The sequence below is a fragment of the Poecilia reticulata genome, chromosome 9 (assembly GCF_904066995.2).
Source record: "Poecilia reticulata chromosome 9, P_reticulata-male-v2, whole genome shotgun sequence".
In the NCBI taxonomy this organism is placed as follows: domain Eukaryota; kingdom Metazoa; phylum Chordata; class Actinopteri; order Cyprinodontiformes; family Poeciliidae; genus Poecilia; species Poecilia reticulata.
In genome coordinates, this window is record NC_088838.1 from 28,419,857 (window position 1) to 28,441,549 (window position 21,693).

Here is a 21,693-nt window from a genome sequence, read left to right on the forward strand (position 1 = left end):
TGCTGGGTAACCAAAAATTACTCAGCAAGTTGTTGCTAGGTAACCAAAGAGTGAGTGAGTCAATTGATGCTACCAACCTCACTGCAAAACACAAAATCTTAACACAAAACTATACCAAAAACTGTTTTTGTTTTAGTTTCTAGTGCAAATATCTTAGTAAACTTGAAATAAGATAAAACTAGCAACATATAGAAATGTGTATTGAGTCAATAATTATTGATTTAAATTTTTTATCATGTGTATATCATGATATATATTGTTACTCCTTTATTGCGAGCTCTACATTGTGTTGTTGACTTTACAGTTATCCCTCGTATTGAGCATGCATGTAGCGACAGTGGAGAGGAAAAACTCCCTTTTAACAGGAAAAAAACAAGTACAAGGCCATTTAAACGTACCTCAGTGATTGATGAAGAAAAAAAATTGCCTGAAGGGTTGGACATTTTTTTCCTCAAGATAAAGTAATTTAAATATTCAAAGACAAAGGTTAATCGATTTTACAAGCAGGAATTTGATTGGAATGACAGTACTCAAATTTTCCAAACCTCCAGTCTAATCACTATGCAAGGTTGAAACATCAAAAACATTTAAATTCTCTTAAGCTTTCTCAGCATTCTGTGTTGTTTCTAGGTCTTGTGGCGATACAACGGTAAAAATCCAAAAACTTTAGGTTCCAACACCAGGATATTTAGCTGGATTCCTCAGAACGACCTGCTGGGTGAGTGAAGTTTGTGTCATTCAGAGACAAACAACGTGGCAGCAGAAATGTTGGATTGATATTTGTGCAGTCAGACTGCCTGTTTTTTTCTGACAACACTGAAATGTAACAAAGATGCTCAGCAGAAGTTACTGTAGAGGTCAAGTTATTGATTGAATAAAAGCCAAGTTACCGTTTCAAAGAAAAACACGCCATTCGCCAAATCCTGTACAGTATAAACAACTCACCACTTGGCTTAAGATATTTGAAATGACTTTATGTAAAATATCTTTTATCATTATACACCGCTGACCTTCAATGGCTTTAGTTTGAAAATTAACTCACACTCACATGTTTCATGCTTTGGTTTCTGTCAGGTCATCCTAAAACCAAAGCTTTCATCACTCACGGTGGAGCAAACGGGATCTATGAGGCCATCTACCACAGCGTTCCCATGGTGGGAATCCCCATGTTCGCTGACCAGCCAGACAACATGGTGCACATGGAGGCCAAAGGAGCTGCAGTCATTCAGAACCTGAACTTCATGACAACCGAGAGCCTCAGGGATGCAATCAAGACCGTCATTAATGACAAATCGTACGTTTTGAATAACAGAGAAATTATCAAATCAGTTAATTTGGATGACTTAAAGGTTTCAGTTTTTGAAGAAATCGACAATACAAGTGTCTCCCAATGAATTTGCATATCATAAAGTGAACCAAGAATCATGATCTAATTTCTGTACACAGAAAAAAATATCACAATGCTTAGCTTTGTAAGCTTAAATGTAAAAGTCCACATTTTCAAAGTTGTTAAAGAGAAAATGTGCCATTGTCCCAAGATGCACCTTTGAATTGTTGTAAAGGGTTAAAAATGGCTGCTGTTGTGGCAATCTCCCTATTGATGAGTTAAAAACTGACAGATACTTGTACAAACTCATCCACAGATACAAAGAAAACGTGATGAGACTGTCCAAAATCCACCATGACAGACCCATGACTCCTCGGGACGAGGCCGTCTTCTGGATCGAGTTCACCATGAGGAACAAAGGAGCCAAACACCTGAGGGTTCAGGCCCATGAACTCACCTGGTACCAGTACCACAGCCTGGACGTCCTGGCCTTCCTCCTTATTATAGATCTGCTCCTCATCTTCATCCTCTTCAAGAGCTGCAGCTTCTGTTTCAAGAGATGCTGCAGCAGAAAAAAGACAAAGAGAAAAGCAGAGTAACAGACTTTAGATTTTAGTTTTTGGGACCTGGTACCTGTGTTTGTCACCGCTGAGACTGGCTTCATGCTGCGTTACTGTTAACAGACACATGGGAGCTAAGAAGTCAGAATTTTATGACAGGATTTTAAGATAATAAGACAAAAAAAGTCCAAAATAAAGTAAAAACAATTATATATTGCAAGAAAAAAACATGTATGAGAATGAAGTCATAGTAATAAAGTTGAAACAATATGAAAATAGTTATATTTTGAGAATAAAGTTGTACGAGAAGTCAAAATAAGAATAAATATTTTGAGAATAAAGTCATATTATTGCAACCAATCAATGTTATTCTATTAGGTAGGTGAGGTGAAACTTTACATAGATACACAATAAATATAAATATTAAATGATCCAAAATGGCCCAGAACTCATTGTTTAAAATAGTAAAAACAACTGACTCAAGTACAGTATCCCTATTAGGACAAGCTTAAAAGAAATATAAATATAAAAAGATAAATTGAATTTTGGGATCTTAAGGCGAAGTCATATTACAAAAAAAAAAAAAAAAAGTAAAAAAAATCATGCGAGTCATATTTCGAAAATAAAGGTTGCCCCAAATACTCCGTAGCAGAATTTCAATATGGCGACGCCCATTGTCTGCAATTCCTTTACCGCACTTACAGCTTTAGAAGCGGTTTTACTTTCGATAAACAAACACTACTTTTAATTTGGGTCAGTGTAAATGCGCTACATATAACACTGATTTAAGATGCACTCTTGCTTTTGTGTCTTGAGAAATAAACATGGTTTTTTCTTACTGTCGATGCTAGGAGCTAGCGGCCATATTGAAAAGTGAAGTTCATGGAACTAGATGGAGTTGCTCCCAGTGGGAAATCCGACCTCTGATTATTTCCAGTTAATTTTTCAGACTGCAAAGTCGACCATTCCCAGTTCCTATACAACTGGAGCAGCATCAGGTTTGTTGGCCTTTCCTGATTTGGAATGACGTCATACATTGCAGCTGCGCTAATTAGCCGCACCTGAAGATAATGAGATATAAACTGAATCCTCGTAGACTGATTATGACTCAGGGAAGGACAACAAACAGAAATTTTATTTTATGCCTTTATTTGGGAACCACTTAGAGTAGCTTTATCCGTGAGTCTCATAAATATTCATATAGACATTATACATGGGCTTTAACTCAAATGTCCATTAGCAGAAAACGCATCAAATTATAAACACAAATAAACAGCCCTACTCGTCTTCAAATACACAATCATGCATATCATGTTTCATGTATAATCAGTGGCAGTTCCTCATTTTTTCAGTTTCCCATCTTCTTTCATCTTCCACAGCATGAGCTCCATGCAGGCAGCTGCATCTTCTCCAGTGTCGTGGCCACAAACTGGGAGAAACAGCGGCACACGGTTTTAACATGTTGCAGTTTTAAAACACACTCCATTCCTTTATTAGTTTATATTCAGTTAATCCTTTACAATGATTGAAGCGGCTGTGGTTTAACAGACTATGATTAGAAACAAAACCAGTTGGTTGTAAAGTGGCAACCCACCACTCTCCTGAATAATCCTCCTGAGGTATTCAGCGGTGAGGCTGTTGAGGCTCAGCTTATTGGGCGGACCTAGACGATGGGGGAAGACCACCGAAGTGTCTACTACCGTCCCATGAAGCAGCTACAGCACAAAAATAAAAAAAAAAAGCTCCCGTCAGACCCTCCATAGTTTAATTCATATTCCAACATGCACAGGTGAATAAAAAAGCCAATTGTGATGCATCAGAAAAATGGCTGGTGTCTTTTGCACATGGATGCTGCTATTAGGCGTTCATTTGCCGCTCAGAAACACTTGATAAATAAAATAACTTGATTGAGCCTGCTTTAATAATTTCATTGTACTTAATAAAACAGGGTTTCTGCAGGTGTTACCAACTCACATTTAGGCGTTTAAGGACCGTATGGATTAAGCTTAAAGCTGCAGTATGCAACTTTTATGAAAAGTTTTTTTTTTTTTTTTTTTACACATTTGGTTAAATTACCATTATGCCATGAACAGTATAAGAGATAATCATTTTTGAAAAGAAATCAAGCTCTTCTTCCTTCTCCCAGTACTAATTGCAGGAATATATTCAGACAGAAATGACTAATCAGAGCCAGGAGGTGGAGCTTAGCGCTGTCAATCACTCATGCTCACTTCCTCCCGTTTGCTCTTTGCCAAGTTCACCACAACATAGGCTGCCACGAATGCTAAGGCTAGTTAGCATGGCCATCAATGACAGCACATTTAACGTGTACATGAGAGTGATTGACAGCACCAAAACCCACCTCCTAACTGATTGGTTGTACTTGGCATTAGCAGCTCACTGATGAGGTGGGAGATCAATCTTCATATTACAATGTCACAACATGGCGACAGTTTCAACATAGATGGAAAAATATAAATAAATTTTTGTACTGCAGCTTTAAGACAAGCATGACAAAAATGTACAAAAAAAATAAAATACACATTTTATGTTTTAGTAGTTGCAAGCTTTTTAGCACAAATACACGTAATATATGGGTTTGCAACAGAATGTGAGCCAGTAGCAAAGATAAATGTCATCCAGTCAGCTGGCAATAAATTTATACTTTCCAATGATAAACAAAAAAGCTAGCTAGCAAAGGTATGCTAGCAGCTATTTAGCATCAGCCTAAATCAACCTCATCAAGGAAGATAAACTACATAGAATATATGAAATTACAAAGTCCTACCAGCTAACATTTAAGACTTGAAATTCATTTAAGCCAACTTACATTTTGAAATGAATTTCAGACATTTTAAGGCCTTAATTTAAGTCTAAGACATTTTAAGGATAAAGACACCAAGAATAAAATTATGACTTATTTAAAGCTTCATATCTCTAAAATATTAGGCATTAATTTAAACAGCTAGTGTGAAAATAAAACAGTCAGAATTAAAATAGATTTAGAGAACAAAGTGCGTCTTACAAGTCACTAGTCTAAACTTAACAAAAAATTAAATACAGAACTGCCTGATATTTGAGCAAGAATCCCCAATTTCAGATCATTATCCTCCTTTAACAAAGAGAGAGAAAAAAACAAATGTTTGCAACAATCACCTTCAGTAAACAAAGGTCTGTTTCCAGGCCATGTCCAACGAGAATAGTGTCAGCACTGATGAAGCTCAACAGAGTGTCTTGAACCTCCCTGAGGGAGGTGTGGTTACCTTTCACATCCTCCTCACTGATGCCTGAAAACCTACAGACAGATTAACAGCAGAGAGAATGAATAAAGAAAGTTGGCGCAATGGGAAATGTGAAGAAAAGCAGCCAAAAGCACAAGGTTAATGCAACAAATCCAATCTATGGTTCAACTTTCCAAACATTGTTGAATTATTCTATGTTAACTTCAGCAACAGCTGTAGGTTTTAATTTTTATATGCCATAAAACTTTTCTGTACAAAGACTATAAAATATTGTGCAAAGCAAGATGAATATGTAAACTAAAAACTGGATTAAAAAAGTGAGCGAGTCTGCTTGATTTCTGTTTAACGTCTGTCCAGGTTGACTGAAATATGAGCCATTATTGTTATAGGTTGATTTTCTGAGCTACAGAAATATGAGGAAAAGTTACAACTTGCATTCTGAATGTAATATTACTTTAAAAATAAAATTAAAGGTAATTATTACTTTTCTTTAAGTAATAATTACGGAAAAGTAATGCATCCCTAATCCGTAATGAAAATTTGGGCCAGTTTTGATATCCAACTTTAATATTCCTGTTATGGCAGCTTTTACCAATATTTTATGTGATCACTTGCACTTGATTAATTGTCACAATACTTGATTACCAAAGTAATCATTAACAGCTGTGAAAAAAAAAACAAAATAAGAAAAACGAGCTCCTCTGCCTTCTCCCAGTGCTAACTGGAAACAACCAATCAGAACCAGGAGGGTCTTAGTGCTGTCAATCATGCTTGGGTACACACTACTCACACTCTCCCCACACACATAGCCTGTCATGAATGCTAAGTCTGGTTAGCATGGCCAAAAATGATGGCAAATAAACTGTTTAACTGGAAGGTACGTCGTTTCTCCTCCATTAGCACATCGAGAAGCGCGTGCACAAGCATGACTGACAACGCTAAGACACTCCTCCTGGCTCTGATTGGTTGTTTTTGACGGAGTGGTGCAATTCTTTAGAAGGCAGTAGCACAACTGGGATAAGATTGATCTTTTCACAGATTATCTGATAAATTGTCATGTATTGCCATTATGTTATGATTTTTTTTTTACATAAATATGCAACTGCAGACATAAACTGGGCGCTGGGCTCCATCTGTGGAGACGTTACCTGGTGTTATAGTCAATGACCTCATTATCGGGTTTGACAAACGTGTCGTAGACGACCTGCAGACTGGAGCTGATCACCGTCACTCTGGACAGCTCCAGGCCCTGAACAGTGTAACACTGAAGCCATTCGTACAGGTTTTAATCACGTAAACACATATTCTAGAAAGAGCCAAACATAAATAAAAGTTTTTATAAATTACCATTTCACAATCCAAGGAGTAAACTCCAGGACAGCTGTAGCCTGAGGGGCGTCTGGGTTCAGTAGATACAAACCCATCCAGGCTGAGGTAATCATGGACATGCAGCTGGGTGAAAGAAAAACTAATGTTAAACTTTTACTGGTCCCGTTTAATCAGTGAAATGTGTTCTGAATGTGTTCTGACCTTAAACATTTGACATCCCGGCGCACCCATGACCCCCTGACAGCAGTTATAGCGAGTTTCCACCCCACCTGGAACTGCAGCAAACAAAACACTGTTGATGCTTCACTCTGTTTGCACATAATGCATTTTAACTGGCTTATTCAGTCTCACTTGTAATATATTTTATATTTCCCCATTTGCAGTAGGAATGGGAGATAAATCGTTTTTATTGATCAACTGAATTTTTGGAAAATCTGGATTTTTTTCCAACATTCACTTCTTGGGTTTCCGTAGTTCAGAGTGACGCCCAGGGTGGCCATCTTTTTTGACAAGAGTGTTTTATTTGGACAGAATAAAGGGACAGGCTATGATTTTTTTTTATCAAGATAATGGCTTCAAATCATAATATTAGCAGAAAAAAGTTTGAATATTACTAGAATAAAGTCGGACAAAGTAGTAATTTTGAGAACGCCAACACAAAAGTAAAATAAAAATGAGGAATTATGAGCATTTTGTGAAGTACGTTGGTATAAGTTTTAGAGATAATCCTTAATAGAAATGTTAAATAATTTAGCATCAAATTATGTAGCAGAACTTTGAAACAATGGTACAAACTGTGTTGAAAAAAGGACAACATGAACTGAGTCTGTCACATCAGTTTCCAACAGCTAAGCTTTATTCTTGTTAAAACAAAATTTTTTTCATAATTTAAAGATGTTTTTTCTAGTAAAATTGTGTCTTTTCTGCTAATATGACTATATTCTCATAAGCAAAACTTCTCATAACTTTGCCCTAATACTCTCACAGTGCAACTTACAGAAGGGGTGACTGAAATAAAGGTCACCTTTTGAAATCATTCTCTAATTTCCATTTGAGAAAAGATGTAATAATTCAATTAAAAATCTGATTTTATTTTTCAGCCTGATTTGCAGAACATCAAACTACAGCAGACCCTAAAAACAAGCTGGTTTCTGACCTCGGTTTGTAACTCCTTTCCCGTAGTGGTAGTTGCACTCCTCTGTTCTGAGGTGTTTCCCTGTTTTGCCAACAGAGTAGGTGGCGCCACAGCGACAGCAGATCCTCTTCAGAGCTTTTTTAAAAAGACAAATAAGTGATTTAAAGAGATTCTATCAGAGGTTTCCTCCAAATTCACGAGTTGAATGCGTCCTCTAGTGGCTCAATAAGGGAACTGCTGGTAACACAGTCAGGTTGGATCGCTTTACTTACAGTCTGTGCTCACTTTCTTGTCAGAAAAAAGAACAGCAGAACCGGGTTTTTCTGGGTGCTGGACAGGATAGTTGTTTTCTATCATTTGTTCGTCAGTCAAAGTGTAACCCTTCAAGATTTCATACAACACCAAATCACCTGCTGAAAGAAGAAAACACTCAGAAGAGGCTAAAATATTCAAAATTCAGGAAAATGAAAAATTCTCACCATTTTCCTTCATCTTCCTTTGGTTAAATGGGATGTTGCCTTTTGGTCTTTGACTCTGGGTCTGTTTTTCCTCTGTGTGACAAAACAGATTAGTATTTAACTCAGCTGAATGTTACATTGAGTCAGATCCGTTTTAAATAATAATATATTTTTTCCTACTTTTAGCAGTAGCACTTTGGTTCTTGAGTCTCTTGAGGGCGTTCACTGCAATGCTCAGGTATTTCAGTTTGTTCACGCTGCGATTGTACACACTCTTCTCCTCCGTCAGGGCCTGCCATCAGTAAACGCCAGGATGGATCATAATAAATACTCAATCGTGTCAGTAAAGAGTAAAGGGGCCTGAATGTTCACCTTCTCAAAAGCTTCATTGACATCAGCTGTCGTTTTGAGAAATTCCTCTGTGAACATGTTCACGTAACGCTGGCGGACGTCATGAGGCACCTTGTCCTTCGCTGCCTCACTTTGCTGCTTCAGCTTTCGTTTCACAGGAAGTGGCTGAAAGGAAATACAGTGAAAAGCATCATCCCCATTTCAAAAGTCTTCTGTTTATACTTTTAGTCATGATTGTTCATATTAAGCACATTAAAATATCAAAGGCTGCGTTCACACAGCAGATCTTGATGCTCAACTTCAATTTTTTGCTTAAATAAGTTATTTTTAGTCGTTCATACTACTAATTTAACTCGGCCATAAACAAACTTCCGTGTGAACGGTTTACGACCCAAAATGACCCGAAAGTGCAGAAAAAGAACGTTAAAGTTATACAGCAGCGCACAATTTACAGAAACAATAATGTAGCGAGCCGTTTATGAATCAATTTTAAAGTTTCTTCAGCAACGAGAGCCGACAAGATCATAAGATGAAGGAAACTAATGAGTATGATTAATAGAAAATGGCTTTTTGTGGAGCATTTACTATAATTTATTTGAAAATCTGATTTCTGAATTAGTTTCACATACAGAAGTAGCACAAATATATATACAAGTATACATATACATATGTATATATATATATATATATATACACATATAATTTTTTTTTGGGTGAGAAGATCAGAAATGTGAAAAAGTTGGATTTCAGTCACATTTACCGTCTGTGTTAATGTAGCCAAAGAAAACCTGAATAAATACAATTTAAAAAATAATTACATCCATTAAAAATGAACAATCCAAACCAGCCTAAAATGTTTTTTTTTTCACATCAAAATCTCTAATTTGTCTGAATTAAAAAAAAAAAAAAAAAATCCTCCAAAGTGGCATAGTGCCAGTCAAACCAGTAACTAGGTTTAGGGAGAAATTACTTTTCCACAGAGCATTGGAGGAATTTGGCTGTACGTTTTTCCACATCTACTTGTTTTCTACCTTGACAGCTGCCTGAGTCGAAGCTTGAGAAGCTGTGGAAGCGCCGACTGTCGACTGGACAGACGATCCGAAAGCCATGCTGACCACGGGTCGTCGCGCCGGAGCAGCGATGAGCACAGGCTGTGTGGAGCGATATTTAGGTGGAGCGAAAACCGCAGCTGGAGCGGCAGTTTGCCTGACTGCGTTAGGGTTTGAATGGACCCGACTCACTGGAGTCAAAACCGATGAAACTGGGCTGGACGAGGAGGTGGCAGAGAGAGGGAAGTGGCCCTGCGGCAGGATCAGATGAAGGTCGCTTCCCACTTCGATAACCGCAGTTCCCAGAGGGACGCAGTTCAGATAAGCTGAGGTGCAGAAATGCAAAGCAGAGAGCATTCAGGGAACGATACAAACATTAAAATGGCACAACAGACGTATCTTATGACGGTTTTTTAAACTCAGATATAGTGAGATTAACCTCAGAGATTTTCTAGAAGAGACATTAAAATTTCTGAGCTTGAAAAGTTGAACATTTGAAAGGAAAAACTAAATTTTTTAGAAAAAAAGACAAGATCCTTGAAAATTTCTGAGTTTCAAAAGTCTAGCATTTTTACTTTTTAAACTAAAATTTTCACTTTTTTTGGAATTTTTTTTGAGTTAAATCAATTTTTATTTTGCATAATTCTTTTTTTCTTTTTTGACTTTTGGAGCTCAGAAATTTAATTTCAGAAATCTAGAAAAACTAGCAAAAAAATTTTCAACTTCTGAAATGCTGATCCTGAAAGAACATAACATTTAGAGCAGTTATTGAGCCAAAACAGTACAAAAATACATTCTGCATTTTAGCTAAAAACAAAACAAAAAAAAACTAATGCTCTACTCAAAACTCAAGTGGAAAAGTTTTAGCTACACTCTCTAAATCTCGCAATAAGCACCTTTTTCTATCCAATTATTGATTGGTTAATTCTTAATATAACATATAAATGTACTTTACTTTAAAACACTTCACTTTTTCCAAAAACTCACCATTTTGACCTGGATAAACCTGAAGGTTTTTCGGGGTTGCAGTTGAAGGAACGGTTTGTGTGTCTGGTTTTTTCTGACTCACTGAAGAAAGAAGATTCTGGCCCGGTTTAGCCGGAGCAGCCAAGGCCCGGTACTGAACCTGCTGGACCTTAGCACAGATGGACGGCCGGGACACTGAAGCTCCAGGCTCCCGCAGAGGAACCAAAACCTGAGGCTGAGGTCTCATCTTGGCCAGTGGCTGCTAAGTGGAAAAAGTTTAACAAACTAATTTTGAGCCGTATCAAGATCATAATTTTCTAAAAGGGCCGGTTCTACCAGAATGTGTAGCTAAAACCCATTAACTCAACGCTAAAATATGAATAAATAGCTGTTTCTGCATTAGATAAATATAAAATTTTTTCAGGGTATTTTTTTCAGTTACTTTTTGCAATCAAAATCACTGATTTTGGGAGCTAAATTATAAATATTTGCAATATTTCCACTTATTAATGTCTTTAGATGTGACTTTTTCTTTTCTCTCCACATCCATCACAAACTATGAGTCAGCAGTGGAGTAAAAGTAAGAACTACTGCCACCTGCAGGTGGGAGTTAGAATCACAAACCCCAATGTTTGACCATTTTTGCAGATTTGCAGTAAACTTCCAGTCATAAAATATTTTCAATGAAAAAAATAACTCTCACCCTAAGATTCAAAGAAATAATGCTTAAGGAAAAATGGGGCAACTACGTGTTTTTGTTTTCATATACTTCACAAAAACAAGATTTAAGTTAAAAAAAATCATGTAAAATTGAGGGGAGTCTGTTGATTTTGTCTGAATTTCCACAACTGTAGAATAAATAAATAAATAAAAATAAAAAATACAAACTATAAGGACTGAATGGGCTAATTTTGGGGAAAAAACCCCTGCTTTGATTTGATTGATAAAATAATATTTAAGCACACAACTGTTATCTTGAGAGTTCAATTACATGTCCCTATGGAGTCTAGAGGGTAGAGCTGGGCAATAAATCAATAATATACATCGTGATAGACACGTGATCAATATCACCAGATAATACGCCCGATAGAATAGCAACAATTTCACAGAACTTCGATCCAGAACCGCACAGCCTTCTGGGAGATGTAGGCAGAGGAAAGACTTTAGCTGCTAAACCTCTCACAGCAAGGTTGGTGGTAACAACCAACCAACCAACCCACTCACTCACTCACTCACTCACTCACTCACTCACTCACTCACTCACTCACTCACTCACGGTTACCTAGCAACAACTTGCTGAGGAACTTGTGGTTTCTTAGCAACAACCTGTTGTGTAACTCGCGCAGCAGTAGTTTAAAGTTTCATGACCGTGCCTCGTAACTGCTTTATAAACAACAGTGTGAAAACTGAATAAAATAGGAGAGGTTACACCACTGAACTGGTAATATTTCAGATATTTAAAAACTAATTAATAATCAATAATTATGAATGAAACACTTAAGTTGTGATACGTTTTTCAGCCGTATTGTTCAGCCCTACTAGAGGGCTACATAAAAACCTGTGCCGGGCCACATTTGGCCCTTGAGTTTGTCATGTGACATTGAACTATGATGTTTGGAGCGTTTACCTCCGAGTTCTTGGCTTCGTGAGCCAACCTCTTCCTCCCGGTTAAAGTTTGAGTTGCAGCGTACTCCTCTGGTGTTTCCACTTCGGCTCCAATCTGGAACAGAAAGAGTGAATCAGAAAATCTTCACGCTAAAATAAAGACTCATTTCGATACACCTACAGACGCGCCGCTCTGCTCCTCGCTTCCCTTCTCCTCGGTGTTTGCCTCCATGAAGATCCGGTAGCATTCCTCCATTGGGTCGCTTTCAGAAAGCTCAGAGTAATTTACCTCATCTTCGTGATCTTCATCCTCAGGACTGGAGTCTATTATTATCACTGCTTCATCTTCCTCCTGCAGCAGCTGCTCCGCTGATTCAGATCTGCTGTGTGGATTCACAGATCTGACATTGTGAATTTGAATCTGGCTGCTGCCTTGTGCTGCCTCCACTTGTTTCTGGTTGGTGAAATCTTTCATCTCTGTTTTTTCACCATTGTGTAAAACGCATAACTGGCTCTGAACCTTGAGTTTGTCCTGGTCCATTATTGAGGTTTGTTTAAGTTGAGTGTTGGGATCTGATCGTTTACAAACAAGTACATTTTGAGATTTACATTTTTTCTCAGCTTTACAAGTCGACTCCATCGGAGGATTGCTTGGTTGATCTGAGAGAAAGGAAAAACTTCCAGGTTCAGTCCATTTCTTTTTTCTTTCAGGGGACTGGAAACCAGTATTCTCACACTCTCTTTCAAGCTCTTCTAAACATCCGGTTAAGTCGACTACATTCTTGTCAACCTTGCTGTAATCTTTTGTTTTGTCCAAAGTAGAAGACGCAGGGTGGATCTCAGGGACTTTGTCTGCTTCATCACAGGAAGCAGTATTTACCACCTTAGTTTTTACCATCTGAGGTTGAAAATCAAGATAAACATTCACCGCCTTAATCTCCTTCAAGTCTCTTTCTGTATTTTGGAAGGATTTTCCTGAGTCAGAAGTGTGTCGAGTTTGATCCAACGTTTTGTCAGGTGACAGAGAAACATCAATGACCAGGACACCATCTTCAGTAGAGTCGTCGTCGAGGATTTCTGGGGATCGCGGTCGGTACATCTGGGCTTGATGAGTGGACGGCTTTTCACCAAAAGACCTGGAGCTCTTCCCGTCTGGTCGGCTCTTCGCTTCCTTTCCTGATGAGCTGTAAGAATGCAAAGCAGCAGAAAAATTGGACATCGGATCGTACTCTAAATCAGTCCTCGGCTTGGAGTTGTCGACCACATATTTCTTTGCTTGAACGTGTGATTTATGGTTTTTGCTAGAAGAAAATCCATAAGAAAGGTTTGTTTCAAACTTTGTTGAGAGTTTATTGTTGCTTTTGTCTGCCTGGTTAGTCTGATAGCTTGAGAGCCGCCGCTGCTCCTGCTCCACTTCGTGCCTTACAGATTCAATCTGCTTATCGAGTTGTTCCAGCTCATACAGGGAGTTGTCGTTAACTGTTGTAAAATCGCTGTCACACTCATCCCCTGTTGGTCACAGAAAAAATAGATATTACCATTTGTGCAACACACACAAGGCATAAATAACTCCTTAGTAAAATTAACAGTAGTTGAGTTTCCATTACATATGTTCACAAAACCTTGTAGATATTCCGCTAATATTGAAAAAACAAAATTTTGCAATTGGAAAGTTTCCATTACATAAGAAAGTCTGTTAAAATCACATGTGAATAAGTTTGGTCATGCGATAAGTCATTATAAACATGCCACACCATCATCCGCCTACTACTTCCACCAGTAGTAATGTCGTAGTTCATGTGACTCGTGTGATGCAAAAAAAAAAAAGAGAAAAAAAAAGTTTCCATTCCAGTTTTGCGGAATAATTTGGTTTTGATACGGCTGTGGAAAAATAAAGCTTCATCCAAGTGAAAATCTTTGTATAGAAAAGTATGATTTTTTTTCTTAAACTGGTGCGTTTCCATTAAGCAAATTTATTTTTGTAATTCCATTTTTATGGTCAATGGAAAAGCAGCAGAAAATTTTCATAGAGATGGCCAGACAAGTAAAATAATATATTTATATTAATGAATTTTAAATTTTCTACATGTATGTGTTTATCGAATTTTACATTTATGTCTTAATTGAAGAAGATGAGTATGTATGCCTTTCTATGACCTGAACATGACTTTCTGGGAAGGCAACATTTTTCAAAAAGGGGTCATGGCACCTGGAGTCCCCCCCTTTGGGATGCCACTGGAAACTGAAATGCATCTAGAAAAGTTAAGATTTAAAAAAATCTCAATGCCTAATTCAGTGCAAAACACTTCCACCAACAAATCTCTAATTTCTGTGTTTCTGGTGTACGTTTATAGCAATGAGGACTCTGTGATCCAACACAAAGATGGAACAGAGACACGTTAGGATTATTGACCCAAACTATGATAAAACACAAATATGATCAAACACTAAGTGTTGTCCTGCTGATAAAGAATGAGATTTAAAAATACTACACCCATTTTTCTTAGTAAACCCCAACAAAATAAATGTACCCAAGTTAAAGGTTGGCTTTTTCCTCATTTTCCAGTAAGATCATGTTACTGCAATGAAAATAAATTCAACAATCATCCATTAATAGTTATCAGGTGTAGAAAATAACTGATTAAGACTGGAACCATTAAAATTTACTTTACTTTTAAAGCATCCGAAATAATTTTATGAACTCTAATATCGGGCACAGCAAATACACAGCTATAAAATACTTTTTTCTTTTTGATAAATCTAAAATGTTTGGTTGCAACCTTAATTTGATTCATCTTGACTCATAATCTCTCAATGACTTCAAAGCTTTTTCTAGATAAACCAGGTGAAAGGGTCACACAATGCGGAAGTGTTTTTGTTTCTTTTCATGTAAAATGCGCTGACGCATCAAATTAAACTTTAGAAACATTAAGTTAACTCATGTAAACCCACTGACCTGTTAAATCCACCACGGGTGATTTATACAAGCCACCAAACGTTTCCCTCGATTCTGCGGCGTGTTTGTATAAACAATGAGGCCTCTCACAAAGCCCACGTAGCGAAAAAGGACAGCTTATGTGAATAAAAAGACCAGAGGAAGGAAACATGGCGGAAAATTGTCGAAACAATTAGACTACATTAACAGCGAACCTCAGCCGGGCATTTAGCTCCCACTTATATAGGCTGTGCAAACGTCGCGATAAATTATGAAATTAAATAATTATTATAATAACTAAACAAATAATTCTAGAAATGTACCGCATACATATTTATAATCACTCTGCTTACTTTCATTGACTTAAGAAACATTGTTTGTTTCTTAAGATGATTTTACTTTCCGCAGTAATTCATCCACAACGTGAGATGGCGCTGTTGTATACTGTTGAAGTAGACTGCACATCCGCCACATTGTGAGAGGAAACCAGGAACAGTAGAAGCACTGTTTATCGTTAGTTCATTTTTAACAATCTTTTTTATCTTAAATATACATTGACTTATGCCCATTGCAGTTGTTAAAATGGTGATATCTAAGACAAAACTGAAAGTGATCTGTAAAAAAAAGTCAGATAAATTAGTATTAAACAATCTTGAACTACCTCAAAAATATAAAAAATAAATTAATTTAACCCAGTTTTACTTATTATGACTACACTTTTCAGCTATATTTTTAAAAGTATTAATAGAGTCAATCCTACATTAGGGAATGGGGTTGAGGGAGGATACTGAAAGTATTTAAATACTATTTAAAGTGTTTTTTATGACATTCTGGTGATGAAGAGGTTTATGGAAGTCGACTGTTCAATCGTTGAAAGTTATTATCCAACATTATCCTTTTTTGATTATTTTGTTTTACTAATCTGTACTAAAACTATCAGGTAGTCCGTATTTTTCAAAGTAAATCGTTGTAATAGTTACTGATCGGTTTTTGGTTACTATTAATTCATTACATGAACTTTTGGAATATTTCTGCCCACTTTTTTTTCCAGTCAGAACAAAAAATGCCACTGTCAATATGGCGGCGATGTTGACGTTTGTTCCGGATGCTCATGCAGGCGTTACCTCCCGTTTATGCAGTGAGGACCTTCGGGGCGTCACGTCTGGTGTTGCAGAGTAAACAAACTCGCTAACATTAATCTTTCTGAGATGGATAACAGTGACGGTGAGGTGGAGGAAGATGAAACCGAGTGGAAAACTTGTTTCGTGGATTCAGCTGCGGTTTGTCCCGCCACTTCTCCAGCTGCTGCTTCTGGTAAACTCTGACGCTAGAAACCTAAGTTCACTTGGAGCTATGACGAATATTGTGTGTGATTTGTTTTATGGTTTAATTTCAGGGCCAGTCATTGAATCGGCACACAGAGTTATTCTGCATTTTGACCTGGACTGCTTTTATGCTCAGGTGGAAATGATCAGAAACCCAGCTCTAAGAGATGTCCCTTTAGGTACAAAGCCAGTAAAGAATATAAAAATAATTGTTTTCAAGGTAAAAATTGAAACCTATTCTCATATCATCAGGTGTACAGCAGAAATACATCATAGTCACCTGTAACTATGTGGCAAGGGAGCGGGGCGTCACCAAGCTGATGTCTGTTACTGATGCTAAGGAGAAATGTCCTGAACTGGTGCTGGTTAAAGGAGAAGACCTGACACACTACAGAGAAATGTCCTACCAAGTCACAGGTGAGCCTGGGGAATATTTCACGAGGCTTTTTAAAAGAAAAAATGTGAGAAATAAGTAAAACACCCCATTAATTAGAAGTCTGTAGACACATCCTTAGAAGCAAAAACCATTTGGTAGCCGATTTCAGACTGTTTTTTTGTTGGTTTATTTAGTTTACATTTCTATTGATATATTTTGTATTTTCTTTGACGCATTAAACATATTGTGTGATATATTTATATATTAATATTTTTAAAAGTATATATTATAATAGAAAGTTTAATAATAAATATATAAATAAATAAAATTAAAATAAGGAAAAGCAAAAAATGTGGAATATTTTTTTGCTTGTTGTTATTGAGGTATTTAAAAATATATTGTGACTTTTTTGGGGGGGCAATATCACCCACCTCTATTTAAAATACCAAAATTTCCACATAACTATATTTTGGTTCCATCTGTTGATGTGATTTTTAAATATTAGATGATTGACGTTTTTTGATCAGCTACTCAGTACTTGAGTAATTCTTTACCAAATACCTTTTTACTCTTATTTGATTAATTTCTTGGACAGTTACGTTTTACTTGATTAAAATATGTTGAAGTAGTGCTAATATCACTTGAGTACAATTTGTGCGTACTCTATCCAGCTCTGGTTTGGGGTTGTCACAAGAAAGGTGATTTTTAATTTTTAAGAAACCAGAATTTAGTGGAAAAGTATGAGATTTTAGCCAACAAGCAAGCAAAGGTAAGCAAATTTCTTGTGAATGCATCGTCAGCAGCTGTAAAACTGAAAACTCTTTAGATTGTTGATGATTAATGAAGTTGTGTGTTCTGCAGCAGAACTCTCAAATACTTTACATTTCTTTGCTTACCTTGCCTTTCTGCTTCCTGCTCAGAGCTCCTGCTGTCTTTCTGTCCGCTGGTAGAGAGGCTTGGATTTGACGAAAACTTTGTGGATGTCACAGGAATGGTTGAACAAAGATTGGCTCGGATATCAGAGTCCGACAGCCTCTCATTTAAAGGAAATGTCTTCAATCATTCCAGTAAGTTAAAAATGTTCTTCTGGTTGGCAGCTGAACATCTGGCTGACTGAAACTGCCTTGTGAAAGAGCGAAGACGCTAACATCTGTGAAATATTTGCCTGGCAGTTTCAGTTTCACACCTAAAGGTTCTCCTTTAGCCCGTTTTCCTTCCCCTGTGCAGGTGCTGATGCTAACGCTAGCCACCATCCAAGGCTGGCTATTGGTTCGCACATTGCAGCAGAGATGAGAGACGCGATCCGCAGCAAGATCGGCTTGACTGGTTGTGCTGGCGTCGCCACAAACAAGCTGCTGGCCAAACTGGTTTCAGGCACCTTCAAACCAAACCAGCAAACGGTTTTACTGCAGGAGAACGTTGACGATATTATGGGATGTTTGAGTGGCCTCAGAAAAGTACCAGGTACCCACCCTAAAACATTTCAGAGCTGGATTAACTCATTCAAAGATTTTTTACAATTAAACTTTTTAAAACAAAAGCTTAATATTAAAACAAGTTTAACTGATCTTGTATTATAGATAGCCAAATTCATACGTATTTATATGAAGTCATTTCTCATAGGGCTGGGCAGTAAATTGATAACAATTCTTATTGTGATAGAAACAAAATCAATATGAATAGATAATACGTCTGATGGAATATTCAATAATAACGCACAGCCTTCTGGGAGATGTAGGCAGAGGAATGGCTTTAGACGCTCAGCCTCTCACAGCTAGCTAAACAAGAAAGGTGGCATCAACTAACTCACTCACTCTTTGGTTACCTAGCAACAGCCTGTTGAGTAACTGGCGCAGCAGCAGTTTCAGGTTTCACCACTGTGCCTCACAACTGCTTAAAAGTAAAAAACAACAGCAGTGAGTGAAAACTGGGGACGAAACAGGAAAGGTCACACCACCAGTTTGGAAGTATTTCAGATATTTAAACCAAAAAACAAATCAATAATTATTGATATCAAATGATATAAAACGCTTGTTTTGTCCATATCGCCCTAATTTCTCTATAATTTTGCCATCTAGTTTGACAATTGTAGGGCCAGCTGTCCTGATGAAAGAATGAAATGAGTCATAAACTTTGTTTTTTTTTTCATTCACAACCAATTTGATCTTAAGCAGCTTTCAGTAAAAGTAACGCAACTTAACAAAGCATAAATAACTGGGTCATTGACCTACAAATGATTCTGTTTGCAGTTGCCACGTCTCATTTCGAAGTATAAGGAATAAAAGGAGGCTTAAACACATCCCTGGGGAACACCTTCCGATATTTTAAATGGTGTTGATGTTCCGTTTCTGTGTTTCTGGGGTTTCTTTCAGGCGTGGGCCACCAAACGGCCAAGAGGCTTCAAGCTTTGGGGTTAGTCAGTGTGAAAGACCTGCAGCTCTGCCCTCTGGGTGACCTGGCGAGGGAGTTGGGGGGTACCACCGCTCAGCGCCTGAGGAATCTGGCTCTCGGCATTGATGAATCAGCCGTCACACCCACTGGGGCCCCACAGGTAGGACTCAGCCCCAAATTTACCTCCACAAAATAAAATTGTGGTTTACTGAGAATATTTTTTAAGTTCTTTATTAATTAAATAATCCTGCAACCAAAAAAACAAGGAAAGTGCTTCTTAATTTACCGATTTACTGCTTGTTAATTTAACATATATATATATATATATATATATATATATATATATATATATATATATATATATATATATATATATAAAATATTCACACTCAAATCTAAATACTTTTGTCCTTTCAAACTCATTTGTTTTATCACTAAGAATTCCATACAGAAAGTGTGATGTTTGCAAACTCCAGTATTATGATTATATGTTATTATAAGTGAATGTTGGTGTATTTACTGGCCACATTGTTGTCCTCTTTATGTTCCAGTCTCTCAGTGATGAAGACTCCTTTAGGAAAATGTGTTCAGTGAAGGAAGTCATGGCAAAGATCCAGGAGCTGCTTGGCAGTCTGGTGGAAAGGTCGGGTCATCACTAAATCCGCGTGTTTCTGGAATTAAACATAATTTTTCTTTTAAAATTGTGTTTTGCTTGTAAAAACCAGGATGCACAAAGATGGCCGTCAGCCTCAAACCTTCAGGCTCACAATACGAAGATACTCAGCGACCAACAAGTGGTTCAGCAGGGAGAGCCGCCAGGGCCCAATCCCAGGCGGCGTCGGACAGAAGATCGTCTCTGGTAGGCTGAAGTTACAGGAAATGAAACATTAATATTGCTTTGAAGAATGCCCAAAAGGACATAATGGTTGTCCGTTTATACATGTGCAAATTTGAACTATATGTTTAGTAACATTTTCAGGTTTTGGTTTAGTTTTTGATTGTAAATGATGAGCGTAATAACTTTCTTTGTTTCCACAAACTTGATGCAAAAATTCTCCATGCGTCGAAATTCTTTCAGTTATTATTGCCAAATTAAATCATTTTTAGGTTCATTATATGCATTAAAAATAAAATCTCTTAGTTTTTCGACATGTAAAGCCCCAAAAGTGAACTTGATGCACTTTGAACTTAGTTTTATAAAAATCAGATAAGCTTTGAGGCGTAAGCTTAGTTGCATAAATGGAGATATTCTATTTTTCCTTTCATTTTGGGGAAAATTCAAAATGATCAATTATCCCCAGGGAACATTGAAGACGCCGTGTCACAGCTGGTCCTGTTGGCTGTGAAGCTCTTCCATAAGATGGTGGACTGCAGCACGGCATTTCACCTCACACTCATCAACGTCTGCTTCAGTAACCTGCAGAGCAGAGGGCCGGCTGCGAGCGGAAAGGGTGCCATCACGTCATTCTTCACGCACAACGCATCACCCAGGAAAACCCAGATATTGTCCATACAAAACCAGGTAATCATGGGCTTTAATGCAACTTTTTATGAATTAAAAAATAATTATTTTTTTTTCTATTTGAGCAGAAAAATAAAAGATCAATATTGTTTTTCATCAAAGCTAACAAAATAATTATCTGTTAACTATGAAATTGACTCATTTACTTTAATCAAATTTCTATAATATGCTAATCTAACTGATCTAGTTTTGTGTATCTTGTGCATTGTTGCTCTGTTGTTAGTAATTTATTAGATCATTAAAGCTTTTCTTCTGCTGTTTTGTTCCTGCAGAATAATTCAGCCCAGAATGCTGACAGTTGCCTTTTGGACCATCAGATCAGTGAATGCAGCAGAAATGTTCCACCAAAAGGTCAAATGACTTGTAACTCTGAACAATCAGAGGAAAACTATGAAGCGTCCTGCAGCACAGAGGGAATAAATTCGGACAAAACCAAACCGCCACCGCACGTTGACCCGGAGGTGTTCAGGCTCCTTCCAGAAGAAATCCAGAAGGAACTTTTATCTCCTGATTATCTGAACTCCCTGCAAAGCCACATGTCGAAACACGAGCCTCCAGAAAACGATTCATCGATGAAAGCAGACTGGTCCAGAATGAATCACCAGCAGCCGGCAGGAATGAGAGTAATTACTGAAGAAAACGCCATGGAGCAGGACAAATTATGGCTCCCCCGGTCATCTGACTGTAACATCCCGGGAAACGTGGACCCTGAGGTGTTTTCTGAACTTCCCCCGGACGTCCAGAAGGAGCTCATGTCTGAATGGAAGCAGCAGAACCCGGTTCTGAAGACTCCGTCATCCAGGAAAACAGGAAAAGGCTCCATCTCCAAAGGCAAAGACAGAAAGGCTGAAGGAAGGAGCAGCCAGTCGAATAATCTGCACAAGTATTTTAAACCCTGTTAGAGAAAAACAGTTGGGTCATAATGAGGACTTTGTTTCTCTAAAGAGTTACTGTTCTCGCTTCTAGGTTCTAGGAAAATAAAAGAAACCTCTCACTGCTCGTTGATTTTCAGTGTCGCTACAGCAAATTAAAAGTAATGTTATGGAGCCTTATGTTCAATAAATGACTTTATTTTAATAGAAAAAAATGGTTTAAAATGCAAACTATTATGCAAAATTCATG

At 37.5% G+C, this 21,693-nt stretch overlaps 3 protein-coding genes across 8 annotated transcripts in view; 2 read left to right on the plus strand and 1 right to left on the minus strand.

The window, feature by feature from the left end:
• LOC103469912 (UDP-glucuronosyltransferase 2A2-like) overlaps window positions 1-5,821 on the plus strand; it is an 18,027-nt gene extending 12,206 nt beyond the window's left edge. For both annotated transcript variants that reach the window (XM_081610846.1, XM_017306686.2), the window contains 3 exons: window positions 631-718; window positions 1,075-1,294; window positions 1,644-5,821. In XM_081610846.1, coding sequence (XP_081466972.1) covers window positions 631-718; window positions 1,075-1,294; window positions 1,644-1,926 — 591 coding nt within the window. In that variant the 3' untranslated portion in view covers window positions 1,927-5,821. The remainder of the gene's footprint in view (window positions 1-630; window positions 719-1,074; window positions 1,295-1,643) is intronic.
• Window positions 3,016-19,690, minus strand: LOC103469911 (RNA exonuclease 1 homolog). Of its 5 annotated transcripts, XM_008417970.2 has the most exons (17): window positions 14,979-15,228; window positions 12,204-13,531; window positions 12,045-12,137; window positions 10,439-10,679; window positions 9,644-9,777; window positions 9,434-9,553; window positions 8,424-8,567; window positions 8,232-8,343; window positions 8,073-8,144; window positions 7,866-8,006; window positions 7,615-7,728; window positions 6,660-6,733; window positions 6,477-6,581; window positions 6,278-6,393; window positions 5,044-5,182; window positions 3,482-3,602; window positions 3,016-3,316 (listed from the first exon to the last, which is right to left on the minus strand). In XM_008417970.2, the coding sequence occupies exons 1-17, from the start codon at window positions 15,127-15,129 to the stop codon at window positions 3,228-3,230; spliced, it is 3,294 nt and encodes a 1,097-aa protein (XP_008416192.1). In that variant the 5' UTR covers window positions 15,130-15,228; the 3' UTR covers window positions 3,016-3,227. The 5 variants fall into 5 exon arrangements, with proteins under 5 accessions (XP_008416192.1, XP_017162170.1, XP_008416191.1 ...); XM_017306681.2 differs by lacking the exon at window positions 14,979-15,228 and adding an exon at window positions 19,570-19,690 and having other exon boundaries at window positions 9,434-9,777; window positions 12,204-13,206; XM_008417969.3 differs by having other exon boundaries at window positions 9,434-9,777; window positions 10,439-10,676; window positions 14,979-15,230.
• Window positions 15,781-21,570, plus strand: poli (polymerase (DNA directed) iota). Its single transcript, XM_081610843.1, has 10 exons — window positions 15,781-16,271; window positions 16,354-16,461; window positions 16,535-16,699; window positions 17,579-17,725; window positions 17,886-18,122; window positions 19,031-19,209; window positions 19,601-19,692; window positions 19,775-19,908; window positions 20,351-20,571; window positions 20,844-21,570. Exons 1-10 carry the CDS (start codon window positions 16,166-16,168, stop codon window positions 21,471-21,473), a joined length of 2,019 nt encoding a protein of 672 aa, XP_081466969.1. The 5' UTR covers window positions 15,781-16,165; the 3' UTR covers window positions 21,474-21,570.
• Window positions 21,571-21,693: the final 123 nt, after the last annotated feature.

What these genes read in the sequence shown, in the direction of transcription:
- LOC103469911 (XM_017306680.2), bottom strand. Translation starts at nt 15,129, where the DNA reads ATGTTTCCTTCCTCTGGTCTTTTTATTCACATAAGCTGTCCTTTTTCG. An exon ending in TCAATGAAGCTTTTGAGAAG is followed by an intron (nt 8,344 to 8,423) that starts GTGAACATTCAG and finishes TACTGATGGCAG; the next exon opens with GCCCTGACGGAGGAGAAGAG. An exon ending in ACTCCTTGGATTGTGAAATG is followed by an intron (nt 6,394 to 6,476) that starts GTAATTTATAAA and finishes GAATGGCTTCAG; the next exon opens with TGTTACACTGTTCAGGGCCT.
- poli (XM_081610843.1), top strand. Translation starts at nt 16,166, where the DNA reads ATGGATAACAGTGACGGTGAGGTGGAGGAAGATGAAACCGAGTGGAAA. An exon ending in TTCTCCAGCTGCTGCTTCTG is followed by an intron (nt 16,272 to 16,353) that starts GTAAACTCTGAC and finishes GTTTAATTTCAG; the next exon opens with GGCCAGTCATTGAATCGGCA. An exon ending in AAATGTCTTCAATCATTCCA is followed by an intron (nt 17,726 to 17,885) that starts GTAAGTTAAAAA and finishes TCCCCTGTGCAG; the next exon opens with GTGCTGATGCTAACGCTAGC.